Genomic DNA, 25,941 nt, shown 5'->3' with positions numbered 1-25,941 from the left:
CAAAGACACAAACTACAAAAAAAAATTTGATTAAGGCCATGTAGTTCACAGTCTGGAAATCATGATTGCTACATTTTTTGTTTACTGGTTTTTGTATTAATTATATCCCTTTCTTTAAGGAGAGAGTTGCATTACACCCCTTTCTTTACCCGTAAGGTGTGGGTTATAGCACAATATTTTTATGTAAATGACATGGCTCAAGTGAGTTATATGGCTGTGTCATAAAATCCAAATGAAAATGCTGTTCTGCTGGCTCAGCATTAATCAGCATTGGCAGCTATTCCGTGCAGGGAATGGAGGCTGCACATGCTCAGAGCAAAATGGATGAAGAGATTTGCAGGCCTTAGCCAATTAAGCACTTCCTCTTTACTTAGAAAATGAAATGAAAATATTTTTATGTGCCTTTTCCTCTCCCTCCCCCTTCCCCAGCAGATGAATTCTAGTGGCAGTGCTGAGGAGTGCTTAGCCAGAAAGATGCTACACCAGAGATGGGACAGAGTGTGTCTAGTCCCAGGAGATTCCATTTAAGATTAAAGGAAACACCAAACTTAAATTTTAAACAGCTCTGAGCTCCTTGCAGAGAGTGCTAATAGTTAGATCATCAAGTTGTGTGCCAGCAATGTAATGCCTGCGAACAAAGAACTGCATTAATAGTAATTTTTATTGTGTACAGGCCTTTGAGATGTAATGTCTTTCTGTAATGATTTTAACTTAGCTTGGACTGTTGAACGAGGGGTAACCAAGGTGCAAAAGCACTGGAGACTTCATTATCCTTTTAAAATATTCAAATACTTCCCAGGAAGGCTGGAAAGATGATGGATGGCCATAATCAGGAAGTGGCTATCCTTACTTCAAATTTCCCCTGCTCTTCTGAGTCATTAATTAATCCAAATATTAATCAGGCCTGGGAAAGGAAGGAAAGAGAGAAATTTTTCTTTTACAATTTTGTATTTTGTGTTTTGTCGGAGTTATCTCCTGTCCCTTAGCTTTCTGATTTTGTTGGCTGGAGCTGCAAAGCTCGTTCATTACAACATATGAGCTAATCCTAGAAATAGCAAGAGTTTTTATAGAAGGTTTGGTGTTTCTTCAAGGTTGCCAGTTTTAGACCTCATAGAGTTGTTTAATTTTCTGAGAAATCAGGAGAGTTAATGATAATTTCTTCATGATAAGTCAGACCATGTATTTGAAATATTTATGAAAAGGTAAACTATGATGAGAATCAGTGTCTACTAGGTTAAAAATCTAGTTTTGAATTGACTTAGGTTACCACTGGGAACATTTCATGTACAGACAACAGATTCACTGGGATACAGAAGAGAGAAGCAGCTTTATCCCTGTAACAGGACCATGTCTTCAAAGCAGAGAAAAACTGTTTTCTTCCTCTCCCTTTGAAAGTATAAGTTCGGAGTTATAAAATCTGTTCTTGGTTATGGAAGGAAATCTGTGACTTTTTTGACTTGAACTATGGTGTTTTCTCTGAATTTTTGATTGTCAGACATCTCTCTCTAGCTTACTGTTAGTGAAGAGGGTGAGCAGGAAGCAAAGCTGCACAGATGCCTGTGACACCCCTGTGTGTTATGGGAGTGGGCTGTGAAAACACTACTGTTAAAAAAAACTAAAGGAAGGAAGTGAAGAGGGCAGTAGCATCTAAAATGATGTCTGCACAGGAAGGAAGACAAGCGGTGTGGAAATACAATGGTTTTACACAAATATTATTTTATTCCAGATAAAGGATCACAGCTAATCAGGATAGTTCTTAACACTCGGACTGCCAGCTGAGGAAACTGGCTTCTCAAGAAGCTTCATCACAGTGGGCAGGAAAGCAAGTGGAGAGGCTTGAAAATAAACTGGGCTGGAAAAAGAATGAGGGGGAGAATTTTCCTGCAGTCCATCTTCTTCATGACTGTTATGACAAAGGGGCAGATGACTATGTTTCGTGTAGTCAGGTTTTTTTATTCCTTGCAATGCATGTTTGGGGTCATTCTCACTGTACCAGAAAGGTCCTTTAGTTGTTTTCTACTAGCGTTTCAAAAGTATTTCTTCAGAGGGGAGAAACGTAATTCTGAAAAGATTTGTCAGATGCAGAAGAAATTTGAGGTACTGGAATAGTGGTTAGTGATTAAACTTACTTGTCTGAATTATTTATTACTTCTTAGTGCTTCTGGCCTGGTGGGGATATATGGAAGTTGGACCTACTGTCAAATATCCTGCAAGGTGCTCAGCATAGAATGGTAGTGTGTTGCCAGCTCTTGATGAGGGAGCTTCAGCTCTTGATGAAACCAACAGGCTGGACCTAGTTTGGCCCAAAATATGCAAAGCATGGATTTCTCAGAGTGCCATCCACCATTACTGTTTTCTAATAAGTGGAACATTGGATGATTTCTCAAGCATGCCTAGTATTTACTCACATGACTGAGGTTCTCTGTGCCTTTGGGATCTGCAGGGAGGTAACCAGCTCTCTTCTGCCACACACTCTATTCTCGGATTGTTATCAGATCAAATCAACTATTAATTAGTAAGAGAAAAGAAGGGACTGGTGAAAAAACCTTGATTCTTTCCCCTGATTCTCCTGGATTTTCCACCCCATAAAGCAATGCAAGTCATAAAACAAATTTAGCTACCAGTGATAGCAAAGAGAGAGAAAGAGATGATGAAAAACTGTCACTCATGTGGGAGTCCAAAGACCAAGTGGTATGTAGCAGAGTCTTTTTATCTTGGACAGGAAATTAAGGGCAAAATTTAAGATGTATCTTTCTGCTTCTGTTGGATCTTGGCTTATGGCAGATAGGGTGTTCTTTTATCTTCCTTGCTTCTCCTTTGTATTTCCAGTTTTTTATTCGGGATTACTGCAACCCAGAGAAAAACTACATCAGGGGAAGTTGATCAGATTCACTGCTGTGATTAGATAACACTTCCACCTCTAAGAAAACAAAATAATTCCCCCACAGATTAATTCTACTTGATCATTTGGTTACCATCTTCAAATATTTTTGGTGAATAATCTTCAGGCAATGGGTTGTTCATCTCCTTGCTCTTGCTGTTTTTGTTGGGTGGTTGCTCATTGAAAATTACCAGTAGCTGCCAGAAAATTTGGTTGTGTGCTGTCCTGTGTCTCCATCCTGAGCTACTTCTGCAGCTGAATGCAGTTCAGAAATGATTCTACTTGTCATGCTTAAATGCACATAATCCATGATGAGGAGTTTGTTTTTTGCACTGTGATAGTTTCTGATCAGGATTTGATTTCTGGTCTGGAAGTCAAGCAAAATAAAATAAGAATGATGACAAATGAGTAAAACAGCAAAACTGCTTGCCCTGAAGCCTTTGCAAAGGTGAGTCTTTTTCAATTAGTGCCAAAATGTGGAGCCACAGCACTAATATAATTGAATAAAAGCAGAGAAACAAAGCCAACCCCCTCAGGGTCTCACTTTTCTGTACCTTACCAAGTGAAATAAAGAAGTAGTAACAAAATCTTCCTTACCCTAGGATTTTTTTTGCCAAACCCTGTTTCTTAAAAAATAATAATAATAGAAAAGGTGTTTTGTTTTAGGAGATAAAATCTGTACATAAGAGAGATCCTGAATTGCACAGTAGCATGTGGACTTGAACTCTTTAAAGCCCAAACATGGGTTCTGAAATTCTGCTTTAACTGAAGGCATCATTCAAGCTTAATCTTTGGTTTCTAGGTGAATACAGTGCCACAATCATGCTTCTAGGTGATACAGTGTCTTCTCTGGAATTTTGGTTTATATCAGTTTTGTTTTCTGCCTAAATTAGGACATTAGTATTTTGCATACATCAAAAGAATGATACATGAATAGATGGATTAGCAGTTAAGTTTTTGAATATAATATCATGGAAGTCATATAAGACTTTGACAGCTCCCTATCTATAAAGCAGGTTTCTCATGAGGAAATGCAGACCTGCTTTTGCTCTTCCTTCTTGTGCAAACATCAAGCAGAAGGATGTGGCTCAGCCTACAAATGATCTGTGTTTTGTTATGACTCCGAGTGGCCAGGTCTTAGTTCGTCTCAGAAAGTGGCCCCCTTCCCACAAAGTGCCACCCTTCCCTGGAGGAGCTGAGAGCTGTCCAGTGAAAACTGGCCCCCAAATCCAGAGGGTTTGCTTTTGCTTTGTTTTTTATATAATTAACTGGCTGTTGGCCCTGGTGCTGAAATAATATTGTTTTACTGATTTTAATAAAACTGTCACATAGTGAAAAGCCATAATCTCCTGGGAGAGCACCGTTGTAAAGTTCTCCAGCCACTAAGTGGGAAATGAATTACCATCAGGGCTTGCAGAGTCTTCATGACTTGCTGAGAACTTAGTCTTGTTTAATTAATATTAATTTATTTATAAAGTGATAAGATTCGTGTGGCTTTTGTTACATCTGCTTTTAATTTTAGAGGCATTTTAATCAGTTTGCTGCATGACAGTATTTGTCAACACCAGGTAAACAGGACCTCTAATATGACTTACTCTGTTGAGACTAGTTAACAGCCTAGACTGGGAAATAATACGCAAACTCGTTTCTCCTGTCTTATCAGGAGAGATCAGTTCCCAAAGTGACATAGATATTGTTAGTGTAGGTGATACCTGTGGCCATGACATCACTATAAACCCTTGGCAACACTTACACCCTTGGGAATGTATTGCCGCTGAAGGGAACTGCTTGACCTGAAAGTCTGAGACTTTCTCTCCATTGAATTTCCCTCTGCTCAAGGAACAAAGCTAATGGGTTCAAGCAAGAATCCCTAATTTTTAATGGTTTGCAGTCAAGACCACTGAAGTGACTTTTTTCTTTTTTCTCCTGGACTTTGCATTTTATGTTTTGTTGTTATCCTTGTCTGTTTCTCCTCCTTACATTCCCTTGACACTTGTCCCTACCTTTGGAGGATGAGATAAGCAGAGAACTCTGTCCCTGTGAAGTCAAGGAGCAGAACATGTCTGCACAAAGAGGGCCAGAGCAAGAATCAAACCTCTCCTGGGCAGGCAGGTGTGGGAGAGCTCCTTTGTTGCAGGTTGCTTTCTGGAGTGCCATCAGTGGGGTTTTGTCACTGTAGTGACAAGGATAATTAGAAGCAGATTTCTTTCTTTTTCATTTTTTTCCTTTTTTTTTTTTTTTTTTTGGAGTCACCATGCTGCAGCAAATTTTGCGTGATATGTATATTGACCCTGAGCTCCTGGCAGAGCTGAATGAAGAGCAAAAGCAGATCTTGTTCTACAAAATGAGAGAAGAGCAACTGAGGCGCTGGAAGGAGAGGGAAGAAAAAGCCCGACTGGAGGAGGCTGTGCTGAGAAAGACAGCGAGGCGCAACCAGAGTAAGATTTGTGACCTCCTTCTATACTCAAGATCTGGGGATGGTGGGCATGCAACTGGCTATGGCTCAGCAGGGATCTGGAGGAGACTACAGGGAGGAGTGCCATCTGTCCCCATAGGCAAAAAGACAGTCCGGGACAGCAAAAGCTCTTTGTTCCTGCTCCTTGTATCTCAAGGCCGGTTCTTTCTTCAGGGAGTAATTTAATGTTGGAGTAAGGGGAATCGTTTTGAAGTGCATGTTTCAGTCAGGAGTCACTGCTGCTATTCTCTCAGTAACAGATGTACCATGACCAAGTTTCCCCTCCACTCCTGTGGGTTTTTTCTTCACCTGCCATCCCCCTCCTCACTGTCAGTCAGGCAAAAGCCTGTGCTGTTGAGGTTTCTTGAGTTGGCATAAAATGTTTCCAAGTAGCTGGAGTAGGAGATAAATTTATGAATTTCAGCTTGTCAGGAAGGGCTGTTTGTGAATAAGACATAATGTCAAAACAGCCATGCCATATGAGACTAAATTTCCAACTGTACTAATGAACAGTCTCCAAGAGATTACGTCTAGGGAATAGGAAAATAGTGTGGCAAGGCTGCAATAAAAGTAAACAACCAAAACCTAAGAAGAGGAAACCAGAAATGCATTTTCATGCAATATGTAGTTAAAATATGGAGCTCCTTCCACAGGCTGTTATGAATGCTGAATGTGTGTGTTGACTTCAAAAGCAAATAAGCAAAATAATGGAAGAAATATCAAAAAAGGCCTCTCCAAATGTCATTTTCAACTGACTAGTCTTGGGTCCAAGTGGTTTGAAATAAACAGAACTTCTTAGCTCCTTGCTCTTTTCTTTGAGTAAGTGACTTCCAACTCTCTCCCCAGTCACAGGATGATGTTGTTAGGCTGGTGTAAAATAGAAAACATTTTCAGCTTTGAAATGTAACTGCAGTGATTCCTCACTCAACAAGGAAATGTCAGAGATATGTCAAACACTCCTTTCCCTGCAAAATGCCAAAGATCTTATCCTATCTTTAAATCTATTAAAGCTTGAATATTCAAAAATTTCAATAACTTTTGGTAGCTGATTTTGAGAAAGTGCTTTAATGGTTATGGGACTGCAGTCAGTGTTTAAGTGTTGCTTATTTTAATGTGCCCATGGTAGAAAGCATCCCAATACAGAGAGATTATTGGATTCAGTTGTCAGACTTGAAATATTTAGAGCTTCTGAACCTTACGAAGTACCCATTAGATAGTTATCAATTCAAAGACTATTATTAGAAGTGTGTTACAAAACAAAACTATTTTCCAAGGCTCCCTTGAAGCACAGGCCTTTATGAAATGACTAGACTAAGTTACAATGGCAGTCTCAAAATAAGGAGGGAATGTTCAGAACACCCTAATCGGCCATAACAAGAGTTTAAAATGTCCCCTCACAGATGGCAAGGTGGATGTTGGAAAACCTCATTCTGTTTAATTTCTGTTTTCTTCATATTAGTGCTCTCACTGTGAATGGTACTCTCCGAAGAGGGATGGCATCAAAATAGCTTCGCTCATACAGCACAAAAACCTTGTTCATGTTGATTGATTTGTAGCTGAGAAAAAATTAAAAACACTGTTCTGCCCCACGTACCAAAATAACGTCTTATCATTGAGATAATCTGTTATGCTCATTCTTTATGGAAGACAGATACAGAAAAATTTAACTGCAAAAATATTTACATGAGGATTTGTCACAGTGTTGACACCTAAATTTCCATATATAAATTATACATTAGACCTGTTCAGCTTCCTACTACAGGAGACCATTTTCTGGGTAATTAATTTTCTGATTTATAAAGAGTAAGAGAAAGAAGAGCTGCAGAGTAACCTATAGATTATATTTGCTCTGACAAAGGTATTCACAAATACACATTCAGTTAAATTTCACAATAGCCACTTTCTGTTTTACCATCTTAAATTGCCAATTTAAGGTATCGCTTAGGTCTGACTTTTGCCCACTCTTAGAAACTTCCTGCTTCCTTCAGAGCTGTATTGAAGAACTGCTGGAATCAGATTTGCAATTCAGACACTTGTTTCTGCTGAAAATAGCTTTTATTATCTTTTTCATGAACTGATATGGACCAGAGTTAGAAATACAACTTCTTTCAGGCGTGCTGGTCATTAACTGTACAGATACTTGTAATTGATTTCTACTGTGCAGTTCCATAATGTGCTGGTAAATGGTCTCACAGTGGAGCCAGCTTCTTGTTTAAAAAAGAAAAACTGAAAAAAACCCGACCACAAAATATGGGTAAAAAAATAGGAATTACTGTTCAATATTCTTGCCTATATGGCTCAAAAGGTCAGAGTAGGTCACAATAATTTTTTCTTATCTTAAAATATGTTGGGTTTTTTTTCTTGAAGCAATTTGACATCAACTTTTTTTAGACCTTGAAGCTGCTTAATTTTCAGTTGCCATTGACGTATAAATGAATTTCCAAACATTCTTCCCCTGCTACACAGTGTAGAACATAGAGTGGTTTTATTCCTGTTTTAAATTAGTGGCTACCAAAAAATGCAAAGCTACCACAATTACATGTTCCTTATTCCTTTGAAACTGAGGGATTTGACCTGTTTCATCTGCAAGTGTTGGTTTTGACTCTACTGCATGACACAGGTTTTATATTCCTGCCATTTTGTTGAAGCCAAGAGTTACTCTGGCTTTATAGAAATCTTGGCAGGCTGACAGAGCAGAATACAGATGTGAGACTTTGATATCTCTAATGTTGTTTTGAGTTTCTAAGAATGTATAATTGACAGGAAAATGTGTATGTTGCTTGTGAATACCACATTGCATTTGTATAAAATAATTTTATACTAATTTAATTGGAATTGTCTTCATAGGGCTGCCTTTGAAATCCTTCTGGTTTTTGTTATAGTTTGAATAGCTGCATATCCCACCTCTTTGGGATGAGATATGGTGATATTGAACAAAAGAAGTTAATGACAATGAGCACTTCTGTAGTTAAAAATGCTTTCTGCTTGATCTGGAGTTCTATACCCCAACTGCTACAGTTGTCCGTCAATTCAAGAGCTTAGGTTAGCTTAGCTTAGCTTCAATGGTGTGTGTGCATCCAGCAGCATAGAGAAAGGGGTGGATTTTCCTAAACAGAGCAGTGATTGTGAATCCAGTCTTGATTTCCTACAGTGACTTGAGGATGAAGCGTTCTTGTGCCAGGTTTAGGTGTACCGTCTTATGGAAACTGTAAGTGCAGAGTTGGGACAAAAAGAGTGGCATATGCAGGTCAGAATGGCCTTGTGCTAGAGCTAAAATCATCAACAGGTTTAAGGAACACTCATTAGCATGATAATTGTTTAAATGTTTGGAAACTAACTAGCAAAAGCCCAAAATCTGCATTGATTTTTACAGAAGTGCCACTGAGCACAGGTTGTCCATAAATGTCCTATTCAGTACTATTAAATTTGCAGTGTAGAAAACAAAAGCACATCCAAACCATAATAAGATATAAGTTGTTGAGAGTGTTTATCAAGCCAAATAGTGTACCAGTTTGTGTAGCTAGTCTTATTCTTAATTTCTAAAGAAAATAATATTAGTCACCTGCAGTGAATGGTAAATTGTGCCTGTCTTTCCATTTGGATTATTTAGTTCCCTGTGTCTTAAGGAAAGGTTAAAACTGAAATTAGTATCAGAATGAGTCAATGTTAAAGAAGTTATTTCACTTTTGGGGGTGAATGGTATGTGTTCAGATTATTAAAGAGTTTTAATTTCTTTCCCATTTTAAAAACACAGATTGTTGTGTAAAAGGGAGCAGTATATAGATAACACTTCAGAATGAAGTATTTCCTTTAGAAGATACTGAATAAATTGTTCCCATGTTTTTGTTATTTGTATCTTGACTAAAATTATTAGCAGAATTTGGGCATCTTGTGGGTCCTTTCAAAATTGCAGCATTTAGTGAGATTATTCAAGGTAAAAGAAATATTTTGTGGCTCTAATTAAATAATGACTGCTGGCTGATACTGGAATATTGCCACAAGTGAGTTGAATTCTTGGAGGTCCATCTTCAGTTCACTTACAAATTGCTCCTGGGCAGATGGCTCAGGAACATATCTTCATTGTAATGAAACAGTTTGATTGTTCTTACTGTGCTAAAATCACTGAGAGAAATCTCCTCAAAATTTCAAGATCCCTTTGGGGTTTAGTGAGAAGTGACTGACAGGCAGCTTTGCAATTTGCAAGTAAACATATTTGTGATTAGGCAGGAGCCCTTTAACCACTACAGCTGAGTTGGGATTAAGCAAAGGACCCTGCCAATTTGGATTTTGATGCTGATGTAGTATCTAGAACGGTCAGCATTCCCAAAACGAGATCTCAAAAACTGTTGAACATTAGGTAGCTGAAGGACAGCCATGTGGGAGGGGAGATAATGCTGGTCTGCTGCTCCTTGTTCTGACATTTATTCATTATGAACTGCAGCTCGTGGTGTTCAGTTGGGAGCTATTTGTAAACACTCTTATTTACCTGTCCTTAACAAGAGTAGCTGTGAGAAAATAAGGTAGGCTTATCACAGCATGGCTAGAAAATAATTTATTTGTATAAATGGTGTTTGTGTTAGAAAATCGTTAGAGAATAGATGGTGCTATTTGGAAGCAAGTGTTTCAAATATCCCAAGTGGATGGTTGGAGGATACATCAGTGTCACATGAGAAGGCCAGTGAGTGGGTATGTGTTTCAGTAGATGTACATGCACTGACAGGTTTTTTCTGGTTTTGAACTCAGAAATGTATTCTTCATTTATGCTAAGGCCTCTACATACCCTGGTAATCCTAGGGAGACATGCTCCTGTCATTGTCCATTGTCTCTTTCTCTGTATCATTGGATATGGGTCTAACCAGAGACATCAGACTTGAATATTTCTGAAACTTCTGTCCATATGTGGTCTTCAATTCTGTAGAACCCTGTCTTTTGTTTCCAATTCTGATACAGATGGAACAGTAACAGGAGAACATAAGCAAGAATCTTAGAATAATTTTTATTAGGGGACTGAGCCCAACTAATTTGAACTCACTGACAAGTTTAAATGTAACATTCGTGACATATATAGCAGCTTGAGATGAGCTGCAGCTTTGTTAGTACCGTACACCTTGGGGCCAGAGCTCGGCTGCTCAGAGCTCGTGCTCAGTGTGGCTGAGGAAGAGGTACAGTCAGATAGGAGCTTCTAAACTCTCTGTTCACTTCTCCGGACCTGGGGCCTGCAAGACACCTCTAACTGCCATATGACCTAGATTTTTGCCAGATGGAACAAATCCAGAGGGAATTCTCTGCCCTCCTATGATTAGCAGTAAGTCTGTGTTTTTTAGTCTCATATCTTGCCCTGCAGCTGACTTCTCACTTTTGCAGAAAAGTGACAGCAGAATCTTGCTGGCTACTTGGGCCTTCTCTTGCATTCACACAATCCTCAGTGCTCCTGGTATCTGCAACATCTGGCATCTGCCACTTTTTGAGAGAGGCTACTGGGTTAATGGAGCCACTGGCATGGAGAGCGTTCCTGTGTTTCTCTGCATCGTGTCCCTCCACATGTGTGGACACAGGGGTGTTAGATGGGCTTTCTTGTACATACTAGTGCTCTGGTAATGATATGGGTTTGTCACTGTCTGCAAACTCATAAATACTTGATATGGAAAGAGAGCAGGACTGTGGCCAAGGGGAGAATGGGATTCACCCAAGCAAATTCAATATTTTCCTGCTGATTGTGCCAGTTGTCAACAAAAATGACTAAAACATTCAAGGACAATGGCACCAGCTTTTGAGAGCAGGATTTGAAAGATATGGAAAAACTCAATATATTCAAGTCAGCAGTGGATTTAGCCAGACACTGATGGCAGTTCAATAACCTTTGAGTCCACTTGTTTGCTATGGTGCTAAAAAGCCTCACTATAGTGGTATAGTTCTCCCTGCTTTTGTGTTCCTGTGTGCCTGATAAAAGGAGTCAGTGCAAACCTGCCACGCTGCATTAAGTAGGAGAGCCTGGTGCAGAAAGCGATCCATAGTTCTCTATTTATTCTCTGACACAGAGCCTTTATCCTTCCACTTTGAGTTTCCAGCACACCCTGAAGCAACCATGCAGACTTGGTTTTATCTTATTCTCCAGCAAAAGGAGAGTCTGGAGGCTTTGTGAAAGGTCTGTGTGAGAAACCAAGCCCTGTATATAGCTTTTACTCTTTACAAGAGTCAATTTGGATTAGGAATCAGAAATTATGGGGCTATGTTCTTACCTTATTTTTTTAATGAAGAGAAAAAATATCAAATTAATCATACTGATGTGAATGATTTGGAAACCTTCAATTTTGCTCTGATGTTTACTTAGATTTCTATACTGTTGTATACTTAGATCTTTGCACTGTCATGGTTTGAGAACCCCAAAATCCAATTTCCTAGTCCAAACTCCCTCCCACATTTCAACCCAGTGTGAGATGGTTTCCAGACACTACACGAGACTCAGAATGGGGAAAAGGGAATATATATTACGATGACTGTACAAAATGAATACTACAATACATTATATACAATCTTAATTATCTCTACCATGACAACTGTTTACCGTGAAAAGATCTGCCTTTAAAAAGGACAGACAACAGTCTAGCTCTAGATTAGACCAGGAGTTAGAACAATATCTTTAAGAAAGAGTTTTGAACGTTGTCTCCCAGTTGAAAGTGGGCAAATTACAAAATTGTTATGTGTAACAGCATGTCTTGGCTAGGTAGCCATGAAATTATCTGGAACATACTAGATAGAGACCACATAAATGATACTTAATTTCTGTGTTTCTTTTATTTTTTTTCTTCTTTTTGGGTTTAAAATGTGCAAATCTATAAGTATATGTTGCATATATACCTACCATGTGATAATGCAAACCCACTTACCTTTGAGTGTTGTGTACAGTTATCCTTGCTACATTTCTTAATTAGCAGAGTCTTATTTGAGTAACTGCTTCCTCCCTTAGTATTTGCTCTCTTCAATCACTCTTCCTTTATTTGATCCTGCAGGGGTATATTGCAGCATAATTATTTCCATGGTAACAGGCTGTAATTCCATAAACAGAAGATTGAGTTTGTTATATGATCAGGAAGCAGCTGGGGAGCCATGAGGGTTGATTTTTCAGCAATGCTGAAATCCTGCAACCCTTGTTGATGTATTAATGTAATCAGCTGAATTTCTTTCTCCCTTCGCAAATCCTCCCCTAAATAGAAAGGCACATAACACAGTGTTGAAATTCGAGGGTGTGTAAACTGGAATGTTAGGGGGCAGAATTTTTGCCCATGTTCTTGTTGGTTTAAGAATTGAAAAGAAAGGGTTTTTTGAGTGTATTTCTGGAAGAGAGGGGTTCATGCTCCTATGACTATTAGCAGGGGCAGAGCACAGATTAATTATAGCAAATCTTCAGTTTATTGTGGGATGATGTTATTTTTATTACTTTCCTCATTACCATCTAATTATTGTCTATATATTTTAATGGATTTACCGCAGTTAAGATTTTGAGAAGTGCATTCCGTCCTTTGAGCAGTCTCTCAAAAACATTCACAGAAATTTCCTAGGTTTTCTCCTTAGAAAGAAGTGAGATAATGTGCATCTATTTGTGTGTTTGTATAAAAATGAAATATAATTAAATCCTTGTACTGGCTAAGCTCAAGGAACTGAGAACAGCCTAAAGCTCTCGTTCACATTTTCATCCTAATCAATGTGCTTCTAACATGTGTCCTGGAGCTAATGAAACTCTGAATGGAACCTCATCTACCCTGTAGACTATCAAAATTCAAGCTTCTATTTTAATGAAACCATAAAAATAATTTGCTTGGAAAACCAAGAAATCTTATGTAAAAGACATTGTGCTCAGACCAAAGTATAGCAGATATCTGAACAGCAGGACAAAAACCCCCAGCCCTACAAACACACTAAACTCTTCAAGCTATGGTTTAGCTCTCCATGGCAAAAGTAGATCAGACTGATCACCTTGATGTCAGCAGTGAACACTCATGCAGCCCATTTCAATTGTATAATAAATTTCAGGAGTGTTTTTTCTACCACAGAGAGAGAAAAGACAAAACAAGACTGTTTTCTAAAGCAAGTCAAACGATATTTGTATGACTACAAAGCTTTCCAGCAGGTGAGGAAGGAGAGTCAATTGTTGCTGTGGAGATCTGTAGCTGCCAAGCAGGAGAACTATAATGGGAAGACCAACCTCAGAGAAATAAATTTGTTCATGGAAATAGCAAACTCTTTTGAAAAAATTTCGGCAGACTTTGAATGCTGTCCCATGTTTCTGAGACCATAAATAAGTGATCTTCTAATTTTCTGTAGTATTCCCTGTGACAGAAAGGCAGTAGGGCACTTGATGCTCTCTATGTGGACTCGACTAAGCAGGCAGACTGTGGCTGAGTGACAGCCCAGCTGGCAATCTTGACACCAGATCAGGCCTCTAATGGTCCTTGGAGTAGTTCCCTTGTAAACACTGGATATGGATCATGAATGGGAATTGTTGGGGATGCTGTAACTGTTAAAACAGTGGCAAACAAGCTTGGAGGAAGGAAGCTGACTCCAGTAGTATACTGTTTGCTCTGATTATCATTATTTTTAAAGCACTTTTAATTTAAACCGTGAGAAAATGAAGGCAGATATAACCCAAAACCACAGAAAACACACCGAAAAACCATCACCCGTAAAACTCCTAAACCAGAGGTTCAGCTCCTCTGTTCCAATTAGCTGAGACAGTGTGTGGCCCAGTTTTCCTTTGTATAACTATTTGTTTAAAGCCCTAGTCCCAACGTGGAGCTGATAGAAAGTGAAGCCCGATGCAGCCTGATCATTGCATGCAACCAGGATTCCCCATCCCTGTGCCATCAGCTGCTGTCCTCCTCTCTCTCCCACTAGGCAGTGTCCATATTCCCTGGCAGAGCTCAGCCGTGGCAGTAATGATACCCTGCTGACACCAGGGTGACACAAAGGCCAGGAGCAGCCTGTGGTGTCCTGCAGCACAGCCCGTGGTAACACTCCAGCGCTCTGGGTGGGTGTGAGATCAGCAGTGCTGCTGGCAGAAGCTCACAATTCTTGTGGGTGAGAGCTTGAGTTTCCTGTGGCTCTCCAGGGCATTGTTTTACACTTCCATTGCTGTTATAGAATTGACTCTGTAAATTCAAACAAATAGAATTTGTGGTTGTGTGTGTTTATATGTGCACACTTGAGTTGCTGTTGGTTCACGTTTTAGGTCTCCTAGAAAGTTTTCACTGTGATCCGCTTGCACTGCAAATTTGAGAGACCTGATTTTGCATTTGTCTGATCTGGCATCTGTTTGGAGTAAGGAATATTATCCAGAAACCAATTTGCTGGTCTCAAAACAGTATAGATGTAGATTTAGAGGAACTCCATGTGAGATACTAATTCATGGATACACCAAAAAGGTTAAAAGAACTGCAAGAGTTAATGCTGTCTTCTTGTGGTGCTACAGAGTTGTTTTAGGTAAAAAATGGTGGAATATTAAAGCTGATAATCATTGATCTGAAGAGTAGAGATGGAGAAGACCTGGTAAATTATTCAGTAAGGTTTCCTGATGAAGCAATGTTTGTTTCTAAAACACTTCCATTTCTACGCTCCAATCCAGACTAATTTTGATGTCCACTACTTCCTAGTGGTAATTATTTGCCACCTGTTATAGTCTCTCCAGGAAGAAAAAAGTACTTTTGTGGTCAAGGCACAAGACTGGGGCTCAAGGGATTTAATTTTTATTTCCTGACTCTGTATTAGTATTTGTGACTGGGCTCAGAAGCCTGCTTCTAAAAAGGAAACGTGAGGTTCTCTTGCCTCTTTCTCACTTAGATTTCAAATTTTTTTTGTCAGGACCTGTCTCTTCCTTTTATATTTAGTTGAATCTTTATTTTTTTTTTTCTGTTTCACTTGGAAATAAAATGTATTAACAAAACATCTTATTTTGCAGAAAAATTTAATACCTGAGAGACATTTTAAAGCAGAAATTATTTTGTTTGAATTGGCCCTCGATAGTGGTAATTCTCTGCTTGCAAAGCAGACAACACTAGTTTCCTAAAAGTATTAGGGAAACTAATTTTCTGTACTTTCATCTCGAATCTTGCCATTGATTCTGCAATTTAAAAGTGCAAGACCAGTATCATTAGCCTAGCAGAGCTGACACTATCACTGTGAATGTGATTCTGGAGGCTGCAAAGACTTTTTGTGTGGCAGAAATTCTGTTTTCACATTGCCAGATTTTCTCCCTGAGGTGCTTATTTCTTGTTCTGCGCGCTCATTTTTTATGTTATTATGTGCTAAGAAACTAAAACATAAAGTTTTATGATCAAAATGTACAGTAAAGCCCATCTCCAGCTTTATGGGAGCATAGGTCTAAGGGAAGCTTTACACGGGACTCATTTCTTAAAGTAAAATAGGTGGTTGGATGTGAAAAGACCTTTTCTTCTAGAGAAAACCCTGAATAAACGCATATGTGCTCAAGTTGAACTGTTTTAAAATTGTGTATATGGAGGTCTGTCTGTTTAATGCTAAAGCTTAAAATTTCCAGGTTGCTTGATGCTGCTGTGATCTTTCAGCTTGAACTGTGGGTGTGTACACAGCAGTGTACTGTGCTGGGGTGTGCTGAGCCAACAATATGTTATACTGGTAGTTTCAAAAGAGTTTATACATCTACTGTCTATAGCTTTAGAAGAGAGATCCGTTGTTTTAAAAGAAGAAAGAGAACAATTTCTCAAGACGTCTACAAATCAGCTGTTTGTTTTACGGGGCTGGGTTGGAACAGTTAAGTTGTGTCTCTGAGGAACACATTAATAACTCTTTGGCACAGGAAACCTGGAAAGAAGACAAAATTTTTCTGCTTACCTGAAAAGGTGGGCTTGGGGTTTGGTTTGTTTGTTTGTTTGTTTGTTTTTAGTTTATTCTCTTTCCATCTCATAAGGTCATAAATGAACAGAAGTAGTGAAGTTGTGTGAGAACAGTAAAAGTATTTGCTATCTACCAGTTATGGTACAGATCAATTAACATCAGGTATGTGTTTTCCAATTTTTTTTTTAAAGTACCAAATAAAGAAGAGCAACTAGGATATTCAGATTCCTTATAGGAAAGAGGACATGGAACACTTGTAAAACAAAAGCTGTCATTGGTTATGTGGGACTGGTACTCTTGATAAATTGTTCCATACTTCTTAAGATGCTTTACCATGAGATACAGTAGGTGAAAACCTTTCAGGCAAATACTGATATGACCAGTCAGGTCTCAGCAGATGGTATTCAAATTCTGTATCCAAAAAATGCAGCATAAATGTCAGGTTGACAGGAACACAGAAATGTACAGAGTAAGAACAGCAATAGTACACATTCGCGTTTATAACCTGAGACATAATCTGATAGACTGGGAAAGAGTAAATGCTTTTGAGAGTTGTTGAAGGAAAACACTATTAGCTTAAATTTCCAGCCCCCCTTGAAGTCAGTACTGTTAGGCCAACACCGGGAATTCGTATAAATTACATTTTCCAGTTTGATATAGAATATTAGCTTTCATTGTGAGATCGGATACGTTCCCTGCCTTCAGTTCCTATTGTCAACACTTGTGAGTGTGGGCTGGCGGGGGCACTGCCTGCTGTCAACAGCCCCACTTCCCTTCCTCCTGCACTTGTCTGTCTGCAGTCTGGGATGTCAGAAACACTTTATTGATTGTGCCTTGGGAAACTTAATCCAGTTAAATGGATACTGTCCTATTGTAGAATAAGAGAAGTTGAGGGTGAGAGTAGCTAAGCTGGTGATTGTAGAGAAAGATGTGGAAAAAGCAGAAGCAGAGCCTGGCCATTTAAATAGGACCAGGTTTCTTTTAACTCTTATGGGAACACTGGGGAAAAACTACTTGGAAAAATGGTACCCTGTCCATTTCTTCACATTTTCAAATGAGGCAAGGTGCCTTTTAAAAACCTACCATTTCCTAAACTCAGTATTTGGGTGAGAGGGTGAAATCTAGAGGACTGTAATATACAGGGAGTGATATGAACTGCTGAGCATTTATGGCCTTGTAGTGCATTGTTTAAAATAAATCCATTGTCCATCTTGGCAGCAGTCTTTGTGGTGTAATCCTCTATTGTTTGTTGAAGGACAGTGTCAACAAATTTGCAAGAAATAAAACATAAAAATGGATGTGTAAGAGATGTTTCTACAAATTCCTTATTATGAACCTCTAAAATGCTTTTAATATTTGAGAGTTATATGCATAAAAGCAGAGGGAAAAGACCAAACTACACTGAATCAGGTAGTATATATTACTGTATATGAATGTATTCAGATAGGATCTAATCTAGTGCCCTTTGCAGTCCTGTAGTTTGTTCTTGAACATGAAGATTCACCAAGTGTAGTCTGTTTTGTAAAGAACTGTCAGGTTTTTTTGGTGTTCTTAACATCACTCTGTCAACACAGTAACTGTAGATTTTTGCATGGTGTGTTTCTTGAAAGCTGAACCAGAAACTTAATCCCTTTTGATTGCCTACGTGAACAGAATAGGCTTTGCAGTGTTGAGTGGTGTGCTCTGAGTATTCAGGCTCCCTGAAACTCTTCCTTCACACAGTGGCATCAGGAAATTCCTGGATTTTTTGAAGGTGTTCTGGTGAAGTCTCTCTATGCTCAACACTCAACATTTTCTGTGCATAAAGGATTGCAAGTCACATTATGTCACTGACTGTTGATTTTTGCCCCATTTCTTTTTCCATGCTCTTCATTCATCCCTTACTGAGTGAAGAAAGAAAATATGACAATTAAGTAGGGATCATTACACCGAAATTCTGGGAAATGTATGCCACAATTAATAACTTTTATTTTTGTGGGACAGTGAGTGTTTAAAGATTGTGTGATCTGCAGCATACAAACCCCAGCACGGTAGATTGGTCAAATCAGAAGATTTCTTTCAACCTCTAAGTAACGTTTTATCCTGACTTGTAAATCGCAAGCTTTGTTGTTTCTAAACTGCGAATTTGCCATCTCTTCCCCTATATCTGTGTGAGAATTTGAGCCAGTCTTTATGTTTTGGGTTGTTGCAGGTAACGGCAAACGCGTGCAGTGGCTGCGTGGGAAGGATGGCGAGGTCTGGGTCTGGGTGATGGGAGAAGGCCCGGGTGACAAGCCCTATGAGCAGATATCCGAGGAGCTCATAGCAGAGAGAGCCAGGCAGCAGGCACAGAGGGAGGCAGAAGAACTATGGTGAGGATTTATGAAACTGAATTCAGGGTCCGCTTGGCATAATGGGAGACGTGACCTTGTAGAAAGGTTGCAGGTAACGGTGGGTGGAACTCGTGAGTATGTTCTGTGAACATTGGCTTTGACTTGCTTTGGCAATTTTTCAGCGTGTAAAAAAATGTAATTTTGTTTCTTTTGAATACTGAAAAACAAAACCCCTCTTTTACAAAAAAAAAAAAATAAAAAAGTAATGGAGCAAATGTTTTCCTTTTGGGGAATTTTGCTAAACCATTGACAATTTTGTAAATAAAGAAAAACGAAACAATTCTGAGATGATTAAATTTAATATGTTTGTTGTATTACAAATCTGAGCCCACAATGGGGATTTGGTACATAAAATCCTTTTCAAAATTGGTTTTATTTGCATTTTGCTCGCATTAATTCTTATTCTGGCAGTTCAGAAACTGATTATACTAAGTGCCATGCTGCTGTTTCCAGCAGGGCCTTTCCCAGGTTTGGGAGAGATTCAAAAATGTTTTGATGCTTGATATTGTTAAGAAGTAGACCACCTGTCTCATACACTTCCTTTAGTGCAGCGCTGAAAAGTGACAGTTAAATATCAGGTTATTCTATATTATCCCTTTTTGTATGAGATTCTTCTTTGCTTATAGTAATTGCATATTTAAGCAGGGATTAAAGGCCTCAACCTGATCCCTGCATTCCTTTTACATTGTCAGTATTAATAAACAATCTAGTGTAAGAATTTGTCAGACACTTGCATTGATATTTGAAAAACAATAAATTCCCGATCGTGCTTTGCTAGAAAAAAGTGACAGAAAAATCTATTTTTGCAACCAGGGACAGAAAAAAATAAGGTATGGCTCAAAGACATCCAAGAAGTACTTGTCTGATTTAGAATGTTTTATTTTAATTAGTCATCTATCAAAAATTGTAAATTGTCTGCTTTCTGGATAGTTTCCTCAAATCTGATTTGTGGCAGGTCTCCTGTTAAATATATTTTCTTTCCTTGCATAATTCCATGAAGTCTTATGCTAATTGTTTGTGGCAACTAGTAAGTAAGGATTGATCCTCAATTTAAAAAAAATAATCAGTGGCTTAAATTTTTTTTATTTTCACATCTTTTCTGAAGGAGACAAAAGGAAGCTGAAATTACAAAGAAATTCCGGGATGCTATGGCTCAAGAAAAAGCCCGAATAGTGGCAGAAAAATGGAAAATAGAAACAGAGGATCGGAAAGCAGCCAAATTGGAGGAAGAAAAAATTCAGGAGGAATTAAAGGTTTGCATAGTGTTTTAATATAGACTCACAGTTCTAGTCACCTTCAGTGCATGTTTATTAATAAGCTTTAAAATTCACAGTTGTAATTTTTCATTCTGGAATGTACAGGCAGCTACATGGTACTCACCAGAACAGCTGGGTGAGTGATAAGAAAAAATTACAAACTCATTCAGAAGTGCTAGAACAATCAAACTGGTTATTCAGCTCACACCTTAACAGAATTGTTCAGTCAACTGTTCTGGGTGAATCATACTGGGGGAAAAAATGTCCAGTGGTGAAATACTTCACTTTGAGTTAGTTTGCTTCAACATATTCTGTGTATTTTGGTTGAGTTGTTCATGTATTGAACTTGAAACTTGTGATGCTACTTTCTTCAAAATAATAAGGGATGGATCCTTCTTCTATCCAACATATGGGAAAGATCCAGTTGGCTTTGCTAGGAGAAGTTCATTTGTCTGATTTTTATTGACTTCATAATGAGCTTTCCATGAGCTGTTACAGTGTTTTAAAGTTTTTTTGAAATAATATTTTTTCACTTTTTTTTTTTTTAAATAACAATTTAAAAACTAAACAGGCAAAGATGGCCTCTTTCCACTCTTTTCATATTACTGGATAAAGATGAAATTTTGTTTAAAAATGAGAAAAAAAAGTAAAATGAGTTCAGCGTGCAGAGAAATTATCACAGTCCTCTGAGTCTGGGATGTGCAGGCTGGGACTGCACACGATTGGTGAGGCTGGGTTTCCATGGAGAAAGTCTGTAGCAAAATATGACTCCTAGGAGACCTGCATCCAGTAACTTCTATCTATATGCCTCTCCCCTGCTGACAGCTTGCTGTATCTCTCCTTTCCTTTCCTGACACAGTGATTAAAGGTGTGGAAGGGGTGGATAGACTTCCCCCTTGTCCCTCCGGGATGGGAGGAATGCTGAAAAACTCAGTGTTAAATTTATGTGGTTTGATTACAAACTAGAGTCAACAAGGTACTTGTCACTGTAAACTGTGGGCCTGGGATCTGAGGGTGGCTGTGGAGCACAAAGCCAGGGCCATTCCTGCAGCCTCCTCTGCACAGAGTTGCTGATTTACCTTTGCACGATTAATTTGAATTCACAGGAGAGAACGAGGCCTTTGAAATTCGATGTCAATGAGTAATGAAACTTTACCTTTCAAGTGCTTTATTAATATATGAATAATGAGCAGAGCAACTAATTAAACACTCTTTCCTTTGCTCTCTGGAAAGCAAAGCCCTCTTGAACAAAGACTGATACAGTGTTCACTTATATCTCTGTGGTTGATTTGCAGGGCACTCAATGGGGTAAATGTCCACAAGCTCACTGGTACTATTCTGTTTCAAAGAGACTTTTTTAAAAAGCAGAGTGAGAAACTTCTGAGACTTTTAGTGGCCAGTATTCATACTTTTCTATTAAGGAAAACTCGTTGTTCAGTCATTGATACAATTAACAGTAATGGCACCAAAATCTACTCATTTTCATATTAATGGAAAGGTCATGTCAGTGTTCTGTGTTCCCACTGTTTCTCAGGACATGAGCAGGTGTCCTCTATCCAGCTGTGTGCCTGGTAGGAACAAGGAGCACTGCTGTAACTGGGTTGAGAATATGGTTCAGTTTCTACTTTGAATTTCAAATACTAAACATTGGCCAGCATTTCTTTAGGTCTGTTCATAAAGTTGCCAATATATTTATCTGATCAAAGAAATAGAAAGCTTTTCTTTCCCTCTGGTTTCACTTAAATCCAGCATTTGTAGATAATATTTGCAAAAAATTTAAATAAGCAGACCAAAATTTTTAAAACAAGACTCAGCAGAAATGAACTCTGTGGCTTAAAAAATTAGCTTGGAAACAAGATTTGATGCAGTGGTTGTTTTTTTAAATGCCGCTTTATTGAGGGTGTTCCTGGCATTTCCTTTATTAATACAACAACATAGGCTAATTTCACTTTCAGCCCTGATCTTCAATTGGGTGTATAATTTGAGATCTGTTAGGAGAGACTTGGACTGACATGGGGTTTCAGCAGCAGAGATTCAAATGCAGGATTGATTCCTTGTATTTTAACACCACTCCTTTGCTACTCAGAAAAGCAACTTATCTCTTACTTGGTCTTGAAAGAGCAGATCTTGGACATTGTGCTGTAGAACTACTTCAAGACAGTAAAGGCATTTCAAAGACAGGTGAATCTCACAGGTTCATGTGGGGGGCTTGTTAATTTTTCTGTCCACTGGCTCATTTAATCTCACTTGGCTTTCCTTCTCCTTCCCATTTTACTCTTTTTATAACTACTCTCGTGCAGTGGAAGAGCTACATGAAATATTTGCAGGCTGAATGAGTGGATAGGTACCAGACAAGAAAAGAAAGTTATGTTTCTGGCATCCACATCCAACTACAGAAAGGAAATAGAACTAGGGTTCTGGGAAAAAATGGATTAATGAATCTACTCATGTATGACTTAAGTAATTGAAATAATGAAGAAATGGCTGCAGAATGAGATGCAAATCAGTTAGCAAGCCCGCTTTAACAGGTTTAAAATATTTAACATCTTGGTAATCATCCTTCTGTGATGATGACCTGATCGTGTTCAAAGAGGTCTCTATATTGGGGTATGAAAAGTTTAGTCTCTGCTAATGCTTCATCCTGTTGAGGCATTTTGAGTTGGGAAATTGAAACTCTGTCCTTTCTGCTGACTGCTTAATTTCTAACCATATTGTATCACAAACACTCCTTTTTAAAATGCTTTTATTCCTCTTGACCCACCATGGGACGTTAGGGCTGTCTGCACTAGATAAATGATATCTCACATATCAAAGTGAATGATGATCCCTATTTCCTTTTCCAACACTATTAGAAAATTATTGCTTTCCTTGGTGTTTCTTAAGTAGAAATGCCTTTAATTTATGATGCTAGAATATAAATGTTGACTTCTCTATTTTTGCAGTTTAAGGACAGCTATTCTTTTATGCACTTATTGCAAAGGACAAATAAGAAAGCCAATTACTATCATTAATCTTTTTGCTAATTCACAAAGGCTATGAGATCATAGGCATAATTTTCTACTGTTATCAGTAGCTGTCATTAAGAGTCTTGAACAATGTGCAAAGCTAAGGAAAATTAAAGGTGTGAGTGTCAGCCAGCCAGGGACGAATGATATCCTTCAGCTACATTTAGAATTAAAAGAGAGGTGGTTTCTCAGCTCACTCTTCATGTGCTCTACATAAAGCAAGCGAATATTAATTGTAAAGTACTGTCCTTATGACAACATGAGATACCTGCCAAATTTAATAATATAAGCATAGTTGACAGGAGAGCTAGATTGCTTCTTAAAAATTCCCTGGGAGATGAAATATGTCTCTTCAAAGAAGACAGGTTGAGAATCAACCTTTAGAGAAGAACAGAATAATTAGTGCTTCAGTTCAGGAAATCTCTAATTAAACTTATGCTTAATAAAAAGAACACACTTCAGTCCTATTGACTTGGATGAGCTTTCAACATGTCTGAGTGCTTTGCTGTGCCCCAAAGGGCTGTGGACCTGATTCTTCAGACAATTGCCAGGTGTAGAGTTTATGGATACAGTGAAATGTCACCACCACATGCAGTACTGTGGGCTCTTTCTGATGTAGCAGTGAGTATTCTGTCCTGAGCTGAAAAAAATCTGTCTCCAATAAAAGTCAAGCGCTTGAGTGGGACTGTTATCTTTAAGAGCAAATAAGCTGTAAGTTCAGCTCTGTGCTTTGCTGTGCCAAGAAAACATTGAACTCTTTCCCAAAGACAGCATATTTAGAATCTAGGAATGTGACAACAGCTTCTTGCTGGGATTTGGCACCCAGTTCATTATGAAAATGCCTTAGTTGGGTTATTTCAATGCCAGTTACAATAATTGAGTAATACCTAATTTTGTTTTCTTTTGTGAGACCGCAGTTCAGAAATCCTTTCTTTTCTATGCAGTTGTCTCTTGAACAATGTTGGAAATGAGGCAGCTGTTAGTTACAGTTGGGAATTGGGGCTTCAGGTGTTTCTATCCTACTTGTGAGAAACTGTGATATTAATTTGAAAGAAAAATCTCTTCCCTGGTGACATCTGTAATGACTGCACTGCTGAAGCCACTGTCTTTATTCTGGATTGCTAGTAAAAACTAGCAGAGCTTTGGTATTTTCCATGGGTGAATGGGAAAATCTGAGCCACTAAGGAGGATAGTTTGCACGTTGGGAACTCAAGCTGTGAGGAGTCCTTAAGATCCAGAGACGAACTTTCAGTAGATGTTCACTGGAATTATAGCAAGTTACTCAAGCAGAGTCTGCTCCAGTGTGTGTAGTAGATGTCAGATCTTTCCCAGCTGGGAACAGTCCTTAGCTTTGTTTTCTAGCTCATCAAAAAGAGTCTCTTTGTGAACCGGAGTATATTGTTACTTCCCTGTATGAGACATGCATGTCCTGGGACATATCCATGGCTAAAACATAGCTTCTTCTGCATAAAGCATGACTGCATTTAGTACATTTGCTTTTATGCAAATACATGCACAGTGAAGTGTTGCAAAGCCTGTGTTCCTTTCTGAGACATTGGTAGCAGAGAAGAAAATAATGTCTCTGCAAACACTTTCTTTTCTGGTGCAAGTGAGACAATTTTCTCAGAAAAAGGCTGGGAAAGGAGTTGGACATATTTCTGCCATTACTCACAGCTCTGTTGAAAACTGTCAGGTGGGTTTACAGAGAAATCTGATCTCTGAACTCAGCTAACTGTGTTGGCCTTGCTGAGAGTGGGCTGTCCTACAGCTGGACACCCTGGGATTCCCAGATTTTCTTCAGAGGAGGGAGTCCTAAGGGCTCTCAGCTCTGTGGCAGGTAGCCTGCATGTCTTCCCTGGGGCAGAGGTGATTGCTGAGTGGGCTCAGGAGATTCGCTGCTGCTGTAACTTTCAGGGCTGCCAAAGATACTTCTCGCCAGCCTGAAGCATTGAGGGAATCCCAGGCATCCTTTTTGTTGCAGTGAAAACGTCTTGTGGGTTTTGCCTTGAGCATAATGCTGGTCATTCAGCTGCCCTGCACCCTGTGAGACTCCCCAGAGAGACCCCAAGACCCGTGGCAGCCAGGAGCCCGGTTTTCCATTGTAAAAAAATCCACTGCTCTATTTTGGCTTTTCCTCAGTGTATATTTTAAATCTTTCTGCAGCAAAAACTAAATGCTGACCTAATCTCCTCTCATCTGCCTTGGACTGAAACATTAGAACCTAACCATGGCTAATATTAAATATTATTTAGAGCTGTCCATAGTAAAGTTATCAAACACAGTGAGGCACACATAGACAGTAATAAATTTGTGGTAAATTCTCAACTGCCAGAGGATAGATAAGACCATTTAACATGTTCAAATTCTCCAGTGGAGTTAATACCTGAGAGGATTACTGCTGCCTGTTGAATTGTCAGTGTGATTTGTTTCTTTAGGTTGGTATTTCTTAGCAATTTAGCCACTGTACTGAATTGCCAGCTTCCTAATTATTCTGGAAGAGCTGAAAGGGACACGGCACAGAGTACAATCTCTCTTAACTGTTGGACAGAAGGTGATGTTTGTAGGTTATTACAGCTCTTCACTCTCAGCTCTGGTGTGCAGGACTGAGTTCATGGGGAGAAGCAAATAAACTGGTTGCTGTATTCTTCCAGTGGAGCAAATGTGAGAAGTCCAGTTGTTGTTCATTGTAAATACATACACTGTTTAATCATGCTTGACAAAAGGATCACTGTTCTTTCCTGTGTCACACTAGCAAGGGTTGTTTCTTCTCACACGCCTTTAAGGAGTTGTACTATGTACTTGTACATGCATCCATGCACTAATTAAAAAAATAGAAATCAAAACTTTTCTTTCTTTAGAAAGGAAAATTGTATGACAAAGTTCTGGTTAATTCAGAATCAGGTGCCAGTGTTAAGTTTTTGTTGTTGTCTCTTCTTTTGACTTAAACTTTCCTCTTTTCAGCACAAAAAAAAAAAAGTAGGGGTAGGATTTTCTTAGTAGGCATTCTGCTTTCCATTAACAGCTCAAACTCTACCTGACTTCTAGTTTTTGGTGGAGGTTTTTTTTCTTTTTTTAGATTGTGTATTTTATTTGTTTGTTTTTCTTA

At 38.7% G+C, this 25,941-nt stretch overlaps 1 protein-coding gene across 6 annotated transcripts in view; it reads left to right on the top strand.

The window, feature by feature from the left end:
* The first annotated feature begins 869 nt into the window (after positions 1-869).
* The window catches only part of SH2D4B (SH2 domain containing 4B), a 65,270-nt gene continuing 40,198 nt past the window's right edge, over positions 870-25,941 (top strand). For 2 of the 6 annotated variants that reach the window (XM_017806905.1, XM_017806909.1), the window contains exons 1-3: positions 4,542-5,319; positions 18,394-18,553; positions 19,680-19,827. In XM_017806905.1, coding sequence (XP_017662394.1) covers positions 5,136-5,319; positions 18,394-18,553; positions 19,680-19,827 — 492 coding nt within the window. In that variant the 5' untranslated portion in view covers positions 4,542-5,135. Of the gene's footprint in view, positions 875-4,541; positions 5,320-12,420; positions 12,501-14,279; positions 14,362-16,946; positions 17,097-18,393; positions 18,554-19,679; positions 19,828-25,941 lie in introns of those variants that run through there. The other 4 variants (XM_017806904.1, XM_017806907.1, XM_017806908.1 and 1 more) reach the window with 4 other exon arrangements.

Source organism: Lepidothrix coronata, unplaced genomic scaffold (genome assembly GCF_001604755.1).
Source record: "Lepidothrix coronata isolate B3197 unplaced genomic scaffold, Lepidothrix_coronata-1.0 Scaffold17, whole genome shotgun sequence".
NCBI lineage: Eukaryota > Metazoa > Chordata > Aves > Passeriformes > Pipridae > Lepidothrix > Lepidothrix coronata.
The sequence above is the reverse complement of the archived record's forward strand: the minus strand, read 5'-3'. Positions and strand labels throughout refer to the sequence as shown.